A 22,763-nucleotide genomic window follows, 5' to 3' on the forward strand; every position below is an offset into this window, starting at 1 on the left:
TGGAGTACCACCCATGTTTTCAATTTGGCAAATGCCGCCACGGCAATCCTCTTCCTTCCCCTCTCCCATACAGACTGCTCTCATTTGTGTGTCTTTTCAGGTGGACACAAATCTGAATTAATAGGCTTTCAGAAACCAGAAGCAGTCATGTATCGTATCAACATAAGAGAGTTGTGTCCCTCTTGTTGTGACGTTAAAACTTCTGTAAAGGACTAAATAACAAGAAGGAAGTAATAAAAAGAACATTTTAAGTGATACATGTACTCGCAGTGTAATCGGTTCAAAAGTTACTGTCAGTTTAAGGCAGCCAAAATGATAAGATCACTGGTCTCATGTCATTCCACTACCTTCCTAACTTTCTACTTTGTCATTTACCTTCACTGCTGTACCCCATCCCCGACACTTTCCTGCATTTATATTATTGGCTTAATTTGCTGTCCTTAGCAGTTCGTTCAACATTGTGTATCATCTGCTTTCTGTATAAAGAAATTCCACCCCAAAGAATATTATAGAACTAAATCTACAATACTGAAGACAAAATCTCCTAAAGTGTGAACGTACTCTGTCATTTTCTTCTAATTTTGTTATCTAAACATACTGAAATTATATGAGACTTTAAACTAAATATATATTTTTAAGATTAACTTGGATACATTGGGGTCTTTAACAACTGTCCTAAATGATCATTTGAATTATAATCTCACATACTATCTAAAGTATTTCTAGGATACTTAACACCATGATATCTAAATGCCTAATCCCCTTTGGCTGGATTTAATGCTCCAGTAGCTCTATCTTTTGAAGTGATACTCACATCATGCAAACAAAGATACTTGGTTAACATTAGCCATACACAATGCTTACAGTATATCACTAAAGACCAACAGAAAAAATTGACTAGCCTCAAAAGAGACCTAGATACAAATACTTGAATATGTAGTTCACCTGAATATAGTGCTCCAAGATATGCCCTGTGAAAACCAATTATTTTATTGGCCTTTTTAAAAAGGACCACAGTTTCTAATGTTTTATGATTGATAATACTTTGTATTACAGGAGAAATTAGGGACCTCAGTTGAGACTAGGCCCCATTTTGATAGGCACTGTACAAATGCACAGTAAGAAACAGTCCCTGCCCCAATTATCTAAATAAACACAGGCAAACGGAAAGGGGAAACAGAGATGAAGTGACTTGACTATGGTCACCCAGGAGGTCAGTAGCAAAGCCAGGAATAGAATCCTTCTGCCACCACAGTGTCCTAACCATTAGATCATATTGCCTTTATCGTACATACTTATAAAATGTATATCCCCTGACCTTTGTAATATGCTTCATTACACAAAACTGTGGGCCCAAAGGCAACAGTGAGAAGGCCTAATTCTGCTGAACTAACAGTGACTTCACTGGGAATTCTGCATATGGACAGGCTGTATATTTATCCTCTTTCTTTGTTTCTTTTACTTCAGTGAGGTCTCCTTCTAATTTTCTCTTTTACAAAAAATTTAGACCTAATCTTCCTAACTTTTTTTTATATAATTAGGATCCTGTGTCCTGTCAGTTTCCTCCACCATCCCTTCTTTAGCCCTAGCATTTCCTTTAGCAGTAAATAACAGGCACAGAATGACATGCAATTATTATAATCATTTATTATATATTTGCACTTAAAAATTATACTGGGCATTGCACAGAAGACACCAAAAGTCATGGTGCCTCAAAGAGCTTTCAATCAAAATATTAGACTGAACAACCAGGGGCAGAGCTAGGGTTGGGAAAGACTAGGGATCTACCCATACAAGACACAGGTTCTGTTTAGCTAGGTGCACAGCTTGGTGATTCTGTTGATTATTTTGTTTGTTTTTTAAATATAAAAAATAAGATATTGGTCCCTGGCTCAATACCAGAACATTTTTTCTTGTGTTTGATGCTTCTGCATCCCTGATCTGAGTTAGCTCACTTTACTGCTGTTACGCACGATGAAGAAAGTTATATGGATGTAGGATGTTATACCACACCTAACATTTAGAAATCACTGTTCATGTTCAAAGTATTTTATAGACCATGTTACACAATCCAGCACCATCTTACGTGCCTGGCACGAAGGCATCTGTTCTATAGATTGGGAACTGAGGCAGAAAGGTTGGGGACTTGCCAAAGACCAAAGAAGACATTATGGGAGATGGGATTCAGATGCAGCAATTTCTGATTTCCAGTCCTGAGTTCAAGCCCACCCCGAGTCAGATTACACTTCCTTTTATCCAGTTACTTCAGTTCCCCATCTGTAAAATATGGACAATAGCACTTCCCTACGTCACAGGGGAGTTGTGAGGATAAATACATTAAAGATTATGAGGTGCACACTTACTATGGAAATGGAGGGGCCATATCAGTACCTTAGATAGATATGCAAAGAAGGCCATTTTCATCGTTGATTTATGAATACATGTCACCTCTACAACAGCTTCCCATCCACAACTCCAGACAAGGGATTTAAGGGCCAAGAGTGGGGAAGAGTTATAAACAGGATGTGCATTATCCCTTGGCCACCAGTGGTAAATCCACCAAAGGGTTTAAGGTAACGTTAGGCTGTACTGAGACTTGACCAAAGCCCCATCATGCTTGAGAACATTCCCTTTAATGGGGTTGCTGGTGGAAAGGGATTTTGTCAGCTTTTAAGTATCTCAGAGGATGATTCCATAGTGGCATTTACAGTCATGCAGAGGTGTGTTGGATGTGACAAACCGTCAGTGAGGCAGGGAAGCAGCAGTAGATCTGAGGGAGTGCAATTTAACATGTTCTGGCAGCAAACACTCCAGGCTCACTAATGAACTGACTAATCTGGCTTGTTTACCTCTTACCAGCACACTGCATACTAAAGTGAGGAGCTTGAAGTCACTTAAATATATATATATATGTATAAATATATATTTTCTTTTGCAGGTGAATTTTATACTTTTCATTAGTATTATAAGAATTTTACTGCAAAAGTTAAGATCACCCGATGTCGGAGGCAATGATCAGTCACAATACAAGTGAGTAATGTGTTCTAGAAAATTCATAGAGTATATCAAAGTAATCTATTTAAAGATTTCCTCTGCTGGAGCAGACTGCCAGCAACCATCCAGTGTTGTGATGCTGTGATAACTATTTGATACAGTGGTACCCATTTTCAAATGGATGGATAGCTGGGGCTAGAATCCTGATTCAGCAAAGCTTGTAAGCACATTGAAATCAACAATGTTATGACACTTAAGCATATGCTGAAAGTTAAGCATGTGTTTAAGTGTTTTGCTGAACAGAGGTCTTTAACAAGGTTAGTATTGATTATTGTTACTTCTACTATTAATTATAATTTATTAGTGACTATAGGCCCCAGTACAGAATCAGGGCCCCATTGTGCTAAGCTCTATACACATAATAAAAAGACGGACCCTGCCCAAAAAAGCCCAGATCCCAATGTAGATGCGATATTGGCACTTGAGAGCAAAAAATGGCATGTTGATGCCTAAGTCTAATTTGAGCACTGAAAACCCCAAGCCATCTAGTCACACACAGTAGGCCTTTTAATAGGGTTCCTTGTTAATTACCTGTTCACTTCACCAAAACAAGCTGTTGCCGTACATATTTAAAAAGCGATAGAAACTTTTTGACAATACCAAAATGAAAAATACCCAATAAAACCCTGGGTATTTTTTCTGTAACCAGTGTGACATGTTTGGCACCTTACTGTTGCATCACGATTCTTTTAAAAATATGGAAATTCTCCTGTAGTTTCTACAAGTCACTTAAGAATCCAGCCATAGTCTACAAAAACTTTCCACAAACTTCCTAGGATCATCCCTTAAGTCACATCAGGGGACAGATGTGGACTTTTCACCTGATGTTGTTTGAATTGGCTTTAGTTTATGGGCACTATATACCAGCCTGTCCATTTAAGCCTCAAACTTGGTTTTACTTGCTCTGTACTGATTTCAATAGGATGTGACAGGTCCTACAAAAAACAATGTAGTGAATATGATGTTGTAATGTCTAGGTATTCTGTCTGGGGTACTAGGCTTGAAGTGTAGTGCTTATTTTTACACCCCAACCAGAGGGCAGCCATACTATTCAGCAGGGCACAAGGCAGAGGAGGGGCTTCCAGGTGGGTTAAAAGCTTCAGGACAGCAGCGTAAACAAGCTACCACATCTGCACTAGGTGTTCCATTGAAGTGACCTGCTTTTCCTCCCTGCTCCCTTGTAGCCCCTAATGTAGCTGGCTTCGGAGCAGCTCACTTATAGATCTACATATGCGATGATACCTTGCTTCCCTGTTTTGGTAATTGAGAGGTTAGGGATTGTGATGTCTCAAGACAAAGAAACCCACCAGTAAAGACTGCAGCAGGTTGGGCTGCGGATACTTGAGCTCTCTGTGAAGGTGGCATGTTTGTTGTCTCAACCAGTGGACCACGCTGTATGGCCTGCTCAATCTATGGACCACACTACTTGAGATTTTGGGGTCTCTTATTTATTATTCAGAAAACTGACCAGACGATGGGCAGGACATCTGTGCAAGAGCTATTCTTTTTTTCCTCCCATCTTCATTTTTATACTTCTGTTCAGTCCTGTGTGTTCTGTTTTTCTCCAAGCGTCCTCCATAGGGCATCTTAGTGTCTTACAGTGTAGGCTGCTTACTAGCAGCAGACCTGTTTTTCACTGTTCATCAGTGTGAACTCAACTCTTGAGAGTCTGATTGCCTGGTTTTTAATTTTGGTTTGGATGGTGTTTTGGTGTTCAGTAGACATCCATGAGAATGGTAGATCAAGCTCACTGAGAAATATTGCAGAGCAATTTAAAGGTCCAGAAGCCTCATTTATGTACATGCAAATGCAATTTCTAAAATGCAGAGGGGCATGAGACTATTTTTGTATGGCTGTTTCCTCCATTAAAATGTCAGTGTCATATAGAGTTAGCTCCACAGTCAGTCGAAAATTATTAAAGCAAAAATGCTAATGTGAAAGTTGAGAAACAATGAAAGTGGAGCATGAGATCACAAGGTACAAAGTTTGTGTAAATGGTCTGGAATTTGATAACTTGTGTGGTTTGCAAAAGTCAGGATTATCATGGAGGCTTTGACCTTAAATGTACTGAAATTTTTGGTGTGGATATGGGGAGGTTTTCTTTGTTAAATTAGGACTTGATTGCGCAACCCTCTTTCATACTGGTAAGCACTTACTAATATCCTTAGCGCCACTGATTTCAGTGTGGCTGCTCACCAACATGAGTGAGTGTTTCACAGTCGGGCTGTTAGTTCTGGAGACATATGACAAGATAAAGTGGTTGCATGGCATATCATTATGCGTTCTGGAAAGAGTCACACCAGGGTCTGCCGGGAAAAGTAGATATTGTGTTACATTTTCAAAAGTGCCTAAGTGACACTGAAAGTCAGTGAGACTTGGACTCCTAAGGACCAGATCCTCAAAGGTATTCAGGCTTCTAACTTCCACTGAAATTGGGGCTTCAGCTTTTACATCATTTAGGCACTTTTGGAAAAGTTAATCTTCCTCTGCAACATCAGTAGCATGCCTCCATCCATGGGATGAAATTCATCCCACTGTAGAAGGCCCTGCCAGGTCCTACGCTACTCATAATCCCTTAATGTAGGTCTTAAGTAGGGTGTAGGATCATGTGTATGCTTTCTGCCCTGAGGTTAATTTGATACCCACAAATAGAAGTCAAAGATAAATTTTCATAGCACTCATATTATTTTAGGGAAGGAAGTCGTCACGATTACGGGAGACGGGTTAATATAAGTTATATGGCCATAGATGATGAAAAATATTGCTAATATTTATTAGAAATTTTAATCTAAATTCAGATATAATTGTAAAAATTGGGACCACTGATTCTTAAGTGACTACAAGGAAACATGAAATTTAAAAAGTCATACAAGAGAACAGGTTAGACGTGTTTTACCCAGGCCGTCATTTTATATATATATGGATGTAAATGAAATTTGACTTCTATCCATTTGTCGAGATTCTTATTTCTTTTCTAACTCCCCCACAAGCCACATAGGGGCAGATGTTGATTCACTAATTTGTTCTGTTTTGATTAATTATTTTGGTTTTATTATTCTTTATTTTTTACCCTTCCCACTTTCCACTTCACTCCTCTTCTCTGTTTTTCCTCTTCCCCACCTGCTGCCTTTCCCTCTTCTCTCTTTCATCTGCTTTCCTGCTGGTTTGGTTTTGGTGGTCAGAAAGCTATGCTGAAGACATGAGTTTTTCACTTTGCTCTCGAAGCAGTGAGATTTGTGGTCATTCTCCTCTCCTCCAGTAGAGAATTTCAAAGGTTAGGATATTTTGCTGAGGAAGCCCTGTCTTTCACGGTCATTGGTTTCACCTTCAGGTCCAGACATATTGTGATTCCTGAGGAACTTTGCTGTCCAGAAGGTCACTGTCACATAGATAGAGGCAACCTCTGAAATATTTTGAGCATGATCCATGGAGGACTTTGAGGACTGGCACAGACACTTTCAAATAGAAGGTTCTTTAGATGCGTAGTCTCTTAAATAGATAGTTTGGGTTTAAGATGGTTGCCTCAAGGCAGCCTATCTGTTTCATTGCTGAATCTAGTTGTGGTCAAGACAGTGATGACTCACTGGACTCTCCATGTTAACTTTTTGCATTTTATCTAAGATCAGGCATCCATAAGCATGCCTGACTGAATCCATATAACATGTAAAGTTTATGTTATTAAAATAAAATGCATGACAGCTAAAGGATAATTAGCTTCCCACCTTTTCAACGGTTTAGTGTCAGTTTGACAAAATCATGCTGCTTAACAAATTAAAGTTCTATCTCCAGATACTTATATAATTTTCTCTTGTACTTCAATAATTATTGTTACATAACTGTTGGAATTTTAATTAATGAAGGGTAAATGCTTCATGCCATCAGTATAAAATGAGGTGTTAGGACTCTGGGATCAGTATATAATTGCCCAAGAAATCCCTTGATTGAAGGACTGCTCTGGGATCACATTCTCCAGGCACTGTTTACACATTGTACATTTTAAATGTATTTTAATATTCAAATTAAAGAAAATGGAGATGTCTGGATAACTCTCCAGTATTCCCTACTGTTTGGGTCAGATCTTCAACTATGCTCTGACACTTCATACAATCTAAAAAGGGCCAGGGCAGCGTAAGTCACTCTATAAGCCTCTTGTCCAGCTGGGGGAGGATTGCCTGGATGAAGGCATTGTGGAAGGCAGCCATAAGGCTGTTGTCCAAGGACCCCCTCACAAACCTGGACACAGGGGCCACACTGTGGACAAGAGGACTTTGTCAAGGATGGGGCTACAGCACACCATGCTGTGGAGGTTCTGGAGCCTGGTGCAGTCTACAGGACAGCCCAAGGAGGCTCCTGAATTTAGACAGCCCCCCAGTGGCTGTCTGAGTTATGCCGGGGGCTTCTCTAGCCCCTGCAACAGCCCCAAAATCAGGAGGGTGCAAAGGTAGCTTAAAGCCACTATAGCTCTTTGAACCATAACACAGAATCTCACCCAGTGACTATAAGGCCAGTGTGGGCTTACTATAGCAAAGATGTAAGAGAAAATATAGTTTTCAGTAGGTATGAATGGCCCTTATGAGGAATATTAATTTACAGATCATACTGTCTGAGGGCTTACAGGATTGATCTAAAAAAATAAAAGTGCACTAAATATGTATGTTACTGAAACAAGACTTTACTGGGATACTCCATTAAGCTCCAATTCTTCTGCTCTGATTATTTAGGAGACTTGCAAAATCAACATTGCTGCTTATTCCGTTATTTGGAGTTCACTACATGGTGTTTGCTGTATTTCCTATACGCATTTCCAGTCACTATCAGATAATTTTTGAGTTATCTTTGGGATCTTTTCAGGTAAATTCTAAACCTTTACAAATGTTAATTCTTTTACTGATTGAGTTCAGAGCTGTGTACTAACTGATACACGTTGTCTGTTTACAGGGGCTGGTTGTTGCAGTCCTGTACTGCTTTTTGAACAGTGAAGTAAGTTTCCCTTTTCTCCCCAGTGATATTGAATAATGTTTTCAATGTAGTAGCAATAAGTGTAATAGCAGCCTTAGTATTCTAGTATATAAATCATAAATCGTATCAGTGAGTTATTATTGTACAGAATATGGTGATTTCTATATGAGAGGGGATTATATTAGATATAAAAAACGCCATACGAAGGCGTAATTGTGGGGAGAAGAGAGGTTAAACTCTGTCTGGGACCTCTATCACCCTAAAACCAGGAGGTGTTATTAAATTCTATCCTTACTGTTTATTAATCTAAGAAAATCCCAAAGGTGAAGTCCTGGCCCTAGGGCAGTCAATGGGAGGTTGTTGTTTTTTTGGGGTTTCATCCCAAAACTTTCAAAGGTTAATTTTGGAAATTCTCTGGGACACACTTCTGCTCGCACAATTGGAGCCAGGTTTTCAAAAATCCTCAGCACCCAACAGCTCCCATTGTTCTTGAAGTGCACCGGTGATGGTGATGATTTACATTATTCTCAATGGGAGCTATGGGGTGCAGAGTGCTTCTGAAAATCTGACCACTTCATTCAGGTGCCTAAATAGGAGCCTGAGCTCTTTCAAAAATCTGAGAACTTGCTAAGGTCCCTAAATGGGAGCTTCTGGATGCTAAGCGCTTACTACAATTTAGTCTTTACTGTAAAACTTGGCACATCTAGGCCCTCCTTCATGGTGTTGTTGTCATCTGATTTCATATGATGACCAATAGATTCGAGGACATATCCCCTGAATAAGAAGATGCCATTTTTGCACAGTCACTTTTCAGAGTAGAACCACACTTTAAATAATAGAGTATATCACAGAAAGAGTGTGTGCATTTGCTAGAGTGAAGGATTAGGAGCCAGATCACCTGAGTTTTCCTGGCTCTGACATTGATGTGCTGCATTATCTTGGGCTAGTCACTGAATTATTTATGCCTCGGCTTACTCATCGGTAAAAACTTATCATAAATAACTACCCACCATTTTTACAAACCCTTTTTGATTGTTCTCTTCTCATTTTTCAGCCAAGTCAATACACTTTTAAATTCTGGGCATAGGAAACATATTAGTCAACTGCTCTCAGTAATAATAGAGTTCTGAGTTGTTGTTATTAATAATAATAGTTAGCCCCTGCAACCTGAGGATTTTGGAGCTAAGCTTTACATCCTAGGGAGGTAGTTGTGGTTAAAGTTGTGGAGGTAAAGAGATGTTATGTGACTTTCTTGGGATCACACAATAAGTCCATAGCAAAGCTAAACTTAGAGCCCAGGTTCTCATGCCTGTGCTTTTATCTCAGGATTGTGCTGCCTATCTGAATTTAGAAGAGTTGTGTTTACTTTTATTTTTCTTCCTACTTCTCAGGAGGCCAAAGGGTTATGGCACATTTTCAGGTCTTTGGATGGAAGACATTATATGAGTTCAAAGTATTATTAATAACTCTTCTCGGACTCTTTAACTCAATTTTCTTTTCAAGTAAAATAGAGATTATTTTAGTAGTTTGCATGTGACACTAATGAAAGCACAAATGTTTCCCATGTAAAGTGCGTTTTTAACTCACATGCATTTTTTAAATATAGGTACAAGGTGAGCTGAAAAGGAAATGGCGGAGTTTATGTTTGAGGCAGACAGTGGGCCGCGGCTACAGACCCAATAGCTGTTCTATTTCTCGAAATGGCTCAGAAAGTGTCTCCCAGCTCCATCAGAATTCAGGGGCACAGTCTTCTATGCAGACAGAGACCACAGTGATATAAACCATGTAGCTCAAACTAAAGATTATGGGACATATCACTGTATGGAACTCAATGTAATATTTTCTAAAATGCACCATTTATGCTTTGCTTTTCTACATATTGACGTCTGGAGAATGGCTTGGTGCAGTAAATCAGGTAACAGATGGGCTGGCGGCTTTGCAGACATTTTGGCCTAAATCCCCAAAGGTATTTAGCTGCCTAACCCCCATTGATCTGAAAGCAGTAGGAGTTAGGCGCTTAAATACCTTTCGAGCCTTTGTGTTTTTATTTAGTCGTATTCACATTACATTCTGATGTTCTCCTGTCATTTGTACCAGCAGTAACTATCTAAATATAATTTATTGTAATGCTCCATTTCTATTTATCTCTCTCTCTAATATGTAATGTATGCTGAACCATGCCCAGTGTATGTTGCTTTGGTCCATGTTTACGGGGGTAGGGTGGGAGGTGAGAGAGAATATCATATATACCATCTATATTTAATAGACTGTTTCTTTCACACAGATGCTAGACCCTACTATAGCAAAGAAAATTGAAATAGAGATATTTAGGGCCATATGTATGTTCCTGATCCCCATATGGAAATCCAGTTGATGACAGTGGGAATTTAGCATACAGATGAAGGGCATTATGAGTCCGTATTTTGCACAGAAGAAAATGTTAGTCCTTCTTAGCTCCTTACATAAATCCTAATTCAATTCAGAGCTACCTCACTGCAATATTTGATCCTAAGGGCTTGATCCTGCTTTCCTGCACGAGTGCCCATTTCTACATATCTTAATGCAGAATGTGAGGCTAGCCCTGCAGTCCTTACAGAAAAGTCCATTGCACAGTAGTGGTCATTAAACAGTCAGCATTTGCCAATAGTGGTATCTGAGTTTACTAGAGTTTTACCCCATACTAAAAATCAAAGATATCTGTGGTAACTCTGTGGTAACATTTGGCAAATGTTAATGTTTTTAATGACTTCTCCTCCATCTGATTTTTTTCTACCTACCTGACAGTACATGTATCTGTTTCAGAAAGGTGGGACTGAACCTTAATACCCTAGCCATCAAGTTCTATGAGTTCTCAGAAATGGTATCCTCTTTGCTTTGGTTCAAAAGAAAAAAATATTTTGGTTACATTTATGATAGATATCCATCATATAAAATAAACAGACAGAAAGGAACCCACACTGATGTTAGAAAAAAGTTAGGAATACATAGAATACAAACTAGGCGCCTCAATCTCTTACTATCTAACTTTCTAAAGGGGTATTTTCCTAATAGAACAACCTAGTGAAAACTAAACAGGAATGGACATCCCACTCACCCACTGAAAACATGTTTTTATACATAATGATTTTATTAAAATATATCTTTAGAACTTCACATTTGGCAGCTAAAATTAAGTATATCAAATTATAAATATTACTGGAGTTTAATGAACTATGTAAATACTTTCAACAAAATGCCGTTTTATATCTGTGAGGTGATTGAAAATGCAATCCTGACCAGCAAGGCCAGAAAAAAAAAGACACAATCCCATTCAAATGACCATAAAAGGCATAAATTGAAAGGATTTTTTTGGTAACCTCAAGCCCCTTATGTAGCCCAGTGAAATAAAAGACACAGCGCTGACAAGTGCTTATAAATACACACTGGAGTCTTACAAGACATAAGCACTGTTATGTTTACCTCTCATGTCACAACTGACCATGTCCTCTCTAAATAACAAGTGTGAATACTGTGCATTTGCATGAGTACTTTTGCCTCATAAACTGAAGTGTTACCACAATATTTCAAACAGCAAATTGTACATTACATGACAGTTGCCATGATTTAAATAATAATCACTTAATTCATATCTTCTAATTAGTATTACCAATAAACACCCTGTATTGTAGTTCATTTTAAGTAACAATAAGTAATAGAAATAAGATTGTTACACAAAACAATCTATTTATTGCCATATTCACAAACAATAGCCTTGGTTCAAAAGGTAAATGGTCACCGTTGCACAACTGAGGCCTTTCCTGTTCTACAAAAATAATCTGACAATCAAGGGACTTTCATACCAGCTTTTTATACCTTAAGCCACTCAGAATATTTTGTAGAGACAGTCACTTTTCAAGTTAACTTAAAAAGTTAAAAAGATTTGACTGTTCAGTGATACTTGTGTTAACATTGGTCAAAATATTCAAATATTTGGAACAAACTGATAAACTAAACAGTAATAAGTCACCAGGACCAGATGGTATTCACCCAAGAGTTCTTAAGGAACTCAAATGTGAAATTGTAGGACTACTAACTGTAGTCTGTAACCTATCATTTAAATCAGCTTCTGTACCAAATGACTGGAGGGTAGCTAATGTGATGCCAGTTTTTAAAAAGGGCTCCAGAGGTGACCCTGGCAATTACAGGCCGGTAAGCCTGACTTCAGTACCAAGCAAAGTGGTTGAAACTATAATAAAGAACAGAATTTTCAGACACATAGATGAACATAATTTGTTGGGGAATAGTCAACATGGTTTTTGTAAAGAGAAATCATGCCTCACCAATCTACTAGAATTCATTGAGGGGGTCAACAAGCATGTGGGCAAGGGGGATCCAGTGGATATAGTGTATTTAGATTTTCAGAAAGCCTTTGACAAGGTCCTTCACCAGGGGCTCTTAAGCAAAGTAAGCAGTCATGGGATAAGAGGGAAGGTCCTCTCATGGATTGGTAACTGGTTAAAAGATAGGAAACAAAGGGTAGGAACAAATGGTCAGTTTTCAGAATGGAGAGAGGTAAATAGTGGTGTCTCCCAAGGGTCTGTAGTGGGACCAATCCTATTCAACATATTCATAAATGATCTGGAAAAAGGGGTAAACAGTGAGGTGGCAAAATTTGCTGATGATACAAAACTACACAAGATCATTAAGTCCCAGGCAGACTGCGAAGAGCTACAAAAGGATCTCTCAAAACTGGGTGACTGGGCAACAAAATGGCAGATGAAATTCAATGTTGATAAATTCAAGGTAATGCATATTGGAAAACATAATCCCAACTATACATATAAAATGATGGGGTTTCAATTAGCTGTTACCACTCAAGAAAGAGATCTTGGAGTCATTTGCAGAACCTGAAACCTGATGATTTTGCATGGTTTTCAGTTTCATTACATCTCGTACACTGGGACAGGTTGTGGCTGATCCTGTGTCTAAGGCATGGGGAGATGGCCAGATTGTGTTTCTCTTACTCATTCTGAATTACACTGCGCACCACAAATAGCCCCTCTGACATCAGTGCATTGTCGTCTTCATCTGGACAGAGTGGAGATTGGGGAGTGGGGCACAGATAACTGTTTGTGGCTCCCTGATCTGGAGCTACCCTATGTTAGCACAAGTTGGAGCTGCTCTGGAACAGCTCGAACGTATGCCACTGCTGTAAGGCTCCACAAAGACCTTACTCCAGTAGCAGATAGGGAGTATGCCTGCTCAACTCTATTGCACCCCTTCTCCCCACCCCAGAGCACTGCAGGCATGCCCTCTCCCTCCTCTGACGCTGGGGATGGGAAGGCATTTGGCACAAACGTGAGGTACAAAGTGGCCTTAGCAGACCAGAGAAAGGCTCTTCTCAATGTGAGAGTACCACAATCTGGCCCTTCACAACTTTTGGGGGCGAGAGAGGGAAGAGATATGTAAACTGCCATCTCCCAAGCTCATCTCCCCACCTCATCCAAATTACATCCAAGGAAAGTGACAATGTGTAAATGACAAAAGCCAAAATTCTCCTTCTCCACTTTACGTGCAAAATTTTTCACACATCCCTAATGACAATCAAACATTAAACTCTTCTGGCAATATCAGGTAGAACTGACAAGTAATCTGCAGAAAGAATTACTCTGTATTTATAGGTTGTCATTCCATAGTCTTAGACTACAACCCTGTGTCTGCAGTGATACAGCAAGCTGTGTCATTTACCAACAAAAGACTACTTTTAAATTACCAACTGTGCCTCTATACACCTTGATAATCTCTGAGCAGTGAATACTGCACTGCCATTACCAAACTGCATGATTTAGTACACTGTGCTATTTTTGTGATTTAAATAAAACATCAAGATAAACACTTTTTCTGACAAGTATGTTATGAGGACTACATCACCATAACATTAAACACAGAGAATTCCAGAGTCTGCTTTAATAATCCAGTATAAAAATGTATTTTGCCATTGATACATCTTGTAATAAAGTGTAATTAAACAAAATCCAAGTACATCTACTTTGTAAACTACTTTATACCAGGCTGCTATGTATAAAACTGCTTTATTTCCATATGTACTATAATAAGATTATTTACATCCTGCAACTTTTCCCTAGTGCATTCGCATAAGAAACTGTTTAACACGTTCTCTTTGGTCCTCTGTATTGGTAGTGGTTTTTATGTGTCAAGTACAGTAAACTTTAAACCTGATGTAAATGAATGGTATTTTTTACAAAATGTACAGATTATGATGATGTATAGATAAATGTGTGTAAATAGATTTGCTTTTCATACTTGTAATACAGCATCTGTAGTCTCTGTTATCCTGCTGATTTATAATGTCATAATGCTAACAGATTTCTCTGTGGTTTGCTCCATGCAATGGCTGTGAAAAAGCAGATATTCACATGCTTTATTCTAACAACAGTTTACTCAGTTCTGTAGCAAACTTTAGCCATAATAGACTGAAAATAGTGTCAGAAAATAGTATTTGTGGATGGTTTGGTTCAACACCTGCACTGCTTAAACCTCCCAACTGGTGACGTGATCCATATTCTCATTGATATGTCAGGCCAGAGATAGTCCAAGAGATGTGTCTGAAGTTAATGCTCTGGTTTTTAGTAAACAACTTTAATCCTTGCATGTAAAAAAGTAACTCACCTACCTGAGATTTTCCTTTTGAGAAGTAGGTAATCTTTATTCAACTCTAGTGAATTTGTGTTGGTATAAAAATATTCTCTCGGTTGCCTGCAGACACATGCGTGCACACATATATACACAATTGATCCAAAAGATTCAGTATTTTCTCTATGTCAGGGCTTGCATTTTGATCTCTGTTTCTCAGTCTTTGCCTCTCTTGCTTAATACATTTGCCCAGATATTCCCAGTGTCTGTGATATAGCAGAGCTACCACAGATGAAAGCTATGACCTAATTTAAAGGAGTGGGCTCTCTACAGTCTAATCAAAGATTTTGCATATCTCCTGAGGATAAGAGAGCCAGATAGCTCTACTTGTGTCTTGACTAACTTGACAAGGTCATTGTGTCTAACAGCCAGTTTACCAAAACAAAGGAGCATAGCTTTTTTTTAAATTTCATCCACCCTTGAGTTTAAGTTGCAGGCATTCTTTCCATTCATAATGTAATGCTTTTATGTGCTAATACAGGGCCTGATTCTGCCCGTGTTATTTCACTGTGAGCACTAGCTATCGTTCATTCATTCTTATTTCTGTGGTCCCCATTACCATAGAAGCTGTGTACCTCACAGTCTGGATTGTAGAGCACCGCTGCAAGATATGGAAATAATATCCTCATTTTACAAAGTGGGATGTGAGGGACACAGGAGACACAATGACTCATCCAGCATCTCTCAGAAAGTTTGTGGGGGAACGTGAAATTGAACCTCAGGTTTCCCAAGTCCTAAACTGGTGCCCTAACCTTCTGCAACTGTTCCTTTGGAAGTCAATGGCCTGTATCATCCCCACTAGATCTGTTCACAGACAGAACCTTCCATATGTGGATGTCCAGTGGATGCTGGGAGGCAGGCCCCTCTGTTGCACACTCTATCTTCCACAGAGGGCCCACCATGCATCCACATTGGACACATTTCTGAGTGTGATTGTATGATGAGGTTGCTTGAGATATGAGGGGGGCATTGCTCAACAGCCCTAGGGCTCACTTCTGGTTTATGGCTTTGGTTCCTAAAAACTCATGCTTCAGGGCTTCAGCTGGCCACCTGCAGGGAGCAGAAAGAGATTCCCTCCACCCCTAATATATTCTGGAGTTTGAGAGGTCTTTTTCTCTCCTTTTGAAGCATTAGGGATGCCATGGCTGGAGACGTGGGCCAGGACTCTGAGGTGGCACCGAGCATTCTCTCTCTCTCAGGTGCTTGGCTGGTGGTTCTTACTCACATGCTCAGGGTCTAACTAATCGCCATATGTGGGAGTCAGGAAGCAATTTTCCCCCAGTTCAGACTGGCAGTGACCTTGGAGTTTTTCACCTTCCCCTACATCATGTGGGTGTGGTCACTTGCCAGGATTATCTGGGTATATTTCATGTAATCATTTTCTTGTAATTGCGGGAGCCTCAGGCACTGGTGCACCTCAGTCCTTCCTTTTCTCTGCTCTAGTCTAATTTCCTGTGGGCTGTGGTCTAATTTTGGTGGTTGGGTTTAAGGTGCAGGTGTTTGTGGCCTGTGATATCCAGGATGTCAGTCTAGATGGTGGACCCGTCTAGCCTTAAATTTTGTGGTTTGTGTGGCCCCGGGCTGAATTATAGTTAAATCAATGTTGCCCATTGTTAGGTGACATACAAGAATTATCTTGGGGCAGGGACTGACCAGTTTTGTGGCCAGCATTAAGGTGCCTGTGTCCCATGCCTGTGTCTTCATTCCCTATGGCACTCCCACTGCGAGGGAGCCACACTCCCAGCACTTATTACTCTTGGCCCTTCTCTTCTTTCAGTCACGGATACAGCTCCCATTTCACCTCCCAGCAACACTTGGGTGCTTGTCCCCTACTCCAGATTCTCAACATTTCACTTGCTGAAGGCACTCGTCTCTTCATCCCCTGCACCTTGTCTATTTCTCCATTCATGACTCGTTACTCATGTAATGACATTCGATCGTATTAGGTCCATTTCAGAAGTGAGGTGTAAAGTGATATATGATGATAATATGACCCCTTAGAGTATAAGCTGTATCTCTCTTTTTATACCCTTATGATAGTTGCTATTTCTACTACTCCCGCCTCCTCTGGCTATTTAGCATGTGAGTTACACCACCGTAGTCTCTTTTAAATTTAACTAGATTTACATGCACTTTGTGGTGTGTGGCCTACATCTTCCTCCTGAATTTGGTCCAGTATGCCTATGTGAGTACAGCTGGGCTCAATAGTGACTAAGACGGGTGGGCAAACTACGGCTCTGGGGGGGGCTGTATCCGGCCTTCCAGACGTTTTAATCCAACCCTCGAGCTCCGCCCAGGGAGCAGGGTTGGGGGCTTGCCCTGTTCCGCGCGGGTCCCAGAAGCAGTGGCATGTTCCCCCTCCGGCTCCTACACATAGGGGCAGCCACGGGGTTCCACACACTGCCCATACCCCAAGCACCACCCCCGTAGCTCCCATTAGCCAGGAACCACAACCAATGCGAGCTGTAGGGGCGGCACCTGCAGACAGGGTGGTGTGCAGAGCTAGCCGCTGGAGGTTGGCACTGCCCGGAGCCTGCACCCTGACCCCTTCTTGCACCCCAACCCTGATCCCCCTCCCACCTTCCAAACCCCTCCATCCCAGCCTGAATCACCCTCCTGCACCCCCAACTCCTCATCCCCAGCCCCACCCCGGAGCCCTCACTCCCCCCACCCCAACCCCCTGCCCCAGCCCAAAGGCCCCTCCCACACCCTGAACTCCTTATTTCTGGCCCCACCGCAGAGCCTGCACCCCCAGCTGGAGCCCTCACCCCCTCTCGGACCCCAACCCCCAATTTTGTAAGCATTCATGGACCACCATACAATTTCCATACCCAGATGTGGCCCTCAGACCAAAAAGTTTGCCCACCCCAGACTAAAAGAAGTAGATTTACTGGGAGAAAATATTCAAAGGGTGTAAATATCAAGAATGAAGAGGCAGGTGTTTAGGGTTCAACACCTGTAACGAGGCATAAGCGGGGGATCACAGTCACATGAGCTAGATAACTAAATAAGTCTTTCATGACAATCCTTATGAGGATGTGTATTGTATTTATTTTCAATATTTTACATTAGCCACCGTCTCCACTGAAATGCCTTGCACTGCTTCAGAATACTGACAAAAATAAAGTAATTGCCCCCAAACTTTGTTAAAGGTTTTGCCCAGTGATATCTCATGCCCTTCCAGAATGTGGACAGCAGCTACACTTAAACCTCTGAGAACCAGGAAACACAATGTTATGGCACATTTCACCCCCCCTGCCCCTCCACAGTGCAACCTTAACTCTGCCCCCTTGGAGCTGGCTGTAACCATTGGCAATGATTCAGTAAGTGCAGTGCAAAGGGAGATGGTGGATTCTCCATCTCTTGATGTTTTCAAATCAAGACCGGATGCCTTACTGGAAAATGCTTTAGTCAATCACAAGTTGTTAGGCGCAATACAGGAGTAACTGGAGGAAATTCTGTGGGCTGTGATATTCAGGAGGTCAGATTAGATTATCTAATGGCCCTTTTGAGGCATAAAATCTATGAATCTGCAATAAATAGCTATGAGGAAGGACTCAGAATGTGCCATTGTGTGCATTGTGTTCCACAGAGTTGAATTCCAGGATGGATCTGCATGCACTCCAGCTGCATTCATTTTGGCAGCTGTACTGAATGGTGGAAGTATCCGTTGGAATGGTGGAGAGTGAACTGTGATATGAAGAGAGGTACATGTGTATCTTGAATGATCAAATATGCCTCATTTCAGTGCTGAATTTTGTTGGTTGCCAGTAGAGGTGCATAAGGGTGTCCTCTTGTCCTGGGGATTGTCTGCAGGCTGGTGGCATACATGGCATAGGTCTCCGGGGCTTAGTGAGAAGTAAGGCAAGATCTCAGAAGGACTCCTCAGGGTACATGTGACGAGATGGGGCCATTTTTGGTTTGTGTGGAGTTGGCGTGCACAGTCTTTGCATGTAGGCCAGGGATTGGTGGTTCCTGTTTGCTACATCCAACCTAACCCTTTGCAGAGTGTTAGACTTTGTCCTGCAGTGCTCATGTGTTCTGTTTCCAAGGTTCCCTGTAGCATCTCTGAGTCTACAGTGCTGGTATGTGTGGTTGACATATTGAGGCAAACAGGGCAGCGTTCAGGTTCCATCACAGGGATGATGTACACCTGAACTTCCTATTTCTTAGCTTTCAGAGGTTTACGTTTAGCCACTCTCCACATTCTGGAAGAGCATGAGGCATCACTGGGCACGCTTAACTCTGTGTTCATAACATCTGAGGGCATTTAATTTCCTTTGTGTATTTTAAAAAATAATTTCTCAGCATCCTTGTATAGTACAGCACAGCTCTCCCACTCTACGGCCGCTGGCACCCTTGGCCAGGATTCCTCTGGACATAGAAAGCACTGGCTGCATGGTAGTCCCTTTGCCGCCCCTGCATCATCTCCTTGTCTCCCATCTCTCTTCCCAGCCAGCACAGCCTGGTTTCCTTCCTGCACACAGAGAGGCAGGTGTCAGCAGGGTGAGAACCTGGAGCAAGGCAGCAGGAACAGTGCCTGGATTACCCAGGTGTCTGTGGGGCTGTTTTTAACTGCAGGGACTGACATGGTGGGGCATGGATGTGGGGCTTTTGGGAGGACAGAGACGAAACCTCCCTAACATCTCCCACTGCACAGCTCAGACCCGCCTCCTTTCCATTCCTCTTCCCTGCACTCCTCCAACCCCCACCAAACATAACCCCCCCCCATGTAATTCCCCCCCCACACACACACTGCTCCATGATTCCCTAAGTGGCTGCCATTCCCTGTATAAACCAGGAAGCCATGGGGTCTTCAAATGGGAGGTGAGAACATAAGAACGTCCATACTGGATCAGACCAATGGGTCCAATATATTGTCTTCCAACGGTGACCACTGCCAGATGCTTCAGAGGAAATAAACAGAATAGGGCAATCACTAAGTAATCTGTACTCTTTCATCCAGTCCCAGATTCTGGCAGTCAGAGGCTTAGGAACATCCAGAGTATGGGGTTGCATCCCTGATCATCTTAGCTAATAGCCACTGATGGACCGATCCTCCATGAACTTATCTAATTTTTTTTTTAACTCCATTATAGTTTCAGATTTCACAACATCCCCAGGCAACAAGTTCCACAGGTTGATTGTGTAAAGACGTACTTCCTTTTATTTGTTTTAAACTTTCTGCCTATTAATTTCATCGGGCGTCCCCTGGTTCTCGTGATATGTGAAGGGGTAAATGACATATCCCTGTTCACTTTCTCCACACCATCCCTGATTTTATAGACCTCTGTCGTATCCATTCCTAGTCAGCTCTTTTCCAAGCTGAACAGTCCCAGTCTTCTCAATCTCTCCTCAGATGGAAGCTGTTCCATATCCCTCATCATTTTTGTTTCCCTTCTCTGTACCATTTCCATTTCTAATATATATATATTTTTTGAGCTGTGGTGAGCAGATCTGCACACACAGTATTCCATGCATTTATATAGTCACATTATGACATTTACTGGCTTATTGTCTGTCCCTTGTGATGTAATTGAATGGCACTCTTTTTCATTTGACTGTTTCTCTTCAGCTCCCACCTGTATTTCATGAACTTTTATCCTCTCCTTTTTACTAGGCCATAGCGTATCCTCATTAATAGATCCTCCCCTAAGTGATGGCTCTGTCCAACCATGTGTTTCTCTGCAACTGTTTGCTTTCCCCCAGCCTTTAGTTTAAAATATCCTCTACAATCTTTTTAATTTTATATGACAGTAATCTGGTTTTGTTTTCGGTGGAGAATGCAGGACTAATAGGCCCCCATGCCTTTAAGCTACCCTGTGCCCCTTACCATCCACCTGATGTCTCCCCAGCACTCCCACTAATCCCACCCCTCCCCAGGCCCAAGCCCCACCAAGCCTTCTCCCCTTCCCTTAATCCATTTGCCTACTACTCATTCCTATATATCCCACTCTCCCTAATTCCCCCTCACCACAGCACCAAACCCCTCTCCTCCTATGCTCTCCTTGCCCCCCCCCCCATGCACCCTCTCCTTCCAAATCCCACACTGCCAGGATGGCTCCAACACCCCCTCACACACACACACACACACACACACACACACACTGCCCCTCTTACTGCTCCAATCCCCCATATTCTCTAGCTCTGCACCAAAAAAAGCTATAAGAAGTTGAAAATGTTGTGAGTGGCTCATATTAAGGAGGCTGTGTATCAGGAACCACATGACCAGTGACCTAGCAACTTGCTTTTCTTTTATCACAATTCCATTGTTCAGGAAACGTGATTACCTTAATGGCTTACTTTCCTCTTCCCTCTATTTAATCAGTACTAATTTCCTTTTCAATACTTCTCAAGTAAAACTGGAGTCTGTATGTGGATTTTTAGAATGCTTTAAAATATTGCTCTTCAACCAGAAATTTTGGTCTCAGGGCAAAACTTCCAAAAGGAGCCCTTGCAGAATGCAGGCAGAGAGCAAGGAGCAATCTCTGAAAACCACCAAGGGTAGGGCCCAAGCTTATAATGCAGCGTTAATGTAGGTTAAGTTCAATGACCTTAGCATGTCACTTTGAACCACTCCCTATTGTGACAATAGACTGCCTGCAAAACTTGCTTCAACAGAGCTTGCTGCATATGCGCATTTCACGCTTTTGAGTGCATCATTTTGGCACCTCCCACTCTGGAGTTACAAACTTTACCCTTTTCAGAGTAGCAGCCATGTTAGTCTGTATTCGCAAAAAGAAAAAGAGAACTTGTGGCACCTTAGAGATTAACAAATTTATTTGAGCATAAGCTTTCATGAGCTACAGCTCAAATAAATTTGTTAGTCTCTAAGGTGCCACAAGTCCTCCTTTTCTTTACCCTTAATAACTTTGTCAATATAACCCCCGCCCCTGCAAAGGGATAGTGTGTCTCAAGCACTAGCTGAAGTAAATCCCAAACAGCTGCTCTCTGTTTAGAGAGGATCAGAGTCATATTTTGAACACAGGTATGTGGGAAAAAAACATTGGAAGAACCACAGGATTTTGTAAACTGCTGGATTTGACGGGGGGGCATGGGCTGTATCTCAAGAACCTCTTGCTCAAATGACACTACATTTAGACCACTAATCTTACGCCATGCTTTTATGAGGCACAGCCAATTTCAACACAATCTGAATCAACATTTTGAATGTAGAGCACTTAGAAAACTTATCTTTTAAACAGCAAGCAATTCTCAACCTTAACTAAAGCAGAGCTACTGCTCCACTATAATAGACGTACTCATGGTAATTACAGGAATGGCAAAACATTTTGGGTGCCAGTCTCACATTTTGTCTGTCTCACTGAAGCTCCAAACAAAAAGAGAGCACACCTGATACTTATTTAAATACCTAAGTATACACGGCTCATATTGTCAATGATAAAGCTGTATGATGTGCAGGCATACTGTTTTCTTGAGTTTTTAGGATGGAGAGTTGATGAGGGAAATGAGGGCAGAGTTAAGATTGTTAACTGTGCTTTTTCAGTGCATATTGAATTTTTTAAATTAAGTTTATTTTTAATTCTGAATTTCCTAGTTTTCAGAAACACATGGTATTTATTTTTTTTAAACTAACACAGTTTCTAAATGATTGACCCAAATTTACAACCTTCAAATTTTTTGGATGGGAATTGCAGGCATGAATACATTTGTCAGGTACTTGATGAAGAGCAAGCATGAAAGGGACACTTAAAATTTATACTATGAAATCAGCAGGAAATTTTAAAAGAGATAAGTGGTGGAGCAAATGGAGTTACTGAGACGAAAAAAAACTCACAGCTGAACAAAATTGGGACACTGCATTGCAATCTATGCTCTGAGTAGGCATTGATGGGGAAGGAAAAGAGAGGTCATTTAGGGAGAGAAAAAAGGAGAAGCAAAAATACTTGTGAGCACAGAAAAACAATCACATTTGAAAACGTATTTGGGTACAACATTTGGGTTGTATCAAATCTGTCAGAGTAAATTTTGAGTCTAGACTAATGCTCAGTTAGATGCTGGAGACTTTGAGGGAAAGAGAAGCAGAAGGGAACTCA

The 22,763-nt window shown here is 41.1% G+C and overlaps 1 protein-coding gene and 1 long non-coding RNA gene across 3 annotated transcripts in view; one reads left to right on the plus strand and one right to left on the minus strand.

Annotated features, from left to right (window-relative positions):
• Nucleotides 1-14,288, plus strand: part of VIPR2 (vasoactive intestinal peptide receptor 2) — an 88,154-nt gene extending 73,866 nt beyond the window's left edge. For both annotated transcript variants that reach the window (XM_073334537.2, XM_073334536.2), the window contains exons 10-13: nt 2,939-3,030; nt 7,776-7,905; nt 7,993-8,034; nt 9,620-14,288. In XM_073334537.2, the coding sequence (XP_073190638.1) occupies nt 2,939-3,030; nt 7,776-7,905; nt 7,993-8,034; nt 9,620-9,793 (438 nt within the window). In that variant the 3' untranslated portion in view covers nt 9,794-14,288. The remainder of the gene's footprint in view (nt 1-2,938; nt 3,031-7,775; nt 7,906-7,992; nt 8,035-9,619) is intronic.
• Nucleotides 1-22,763, minus strand: part of LOC140907779 (uncharacterized) — a 238,375-nt gene that overhangs the window by 169,456 nt on the left and 46,156 nt on the right. The window lies entirely within an intron of this gene.

Source organism: Lepidochelys kempii, chromosome 2, assembly GCF_965140285.1.
Source record: "Lepidochelys kempii isolate rLepKem1 chromosome 2, rLepKem1.hap1, whole genome shotgun sequence".
Taxonomy (NCBI): Eukaryota; Metazoa; Chordata; order Testudines; family Cheloniidae; genus Lepidochelys; species Lepidochelys kempii.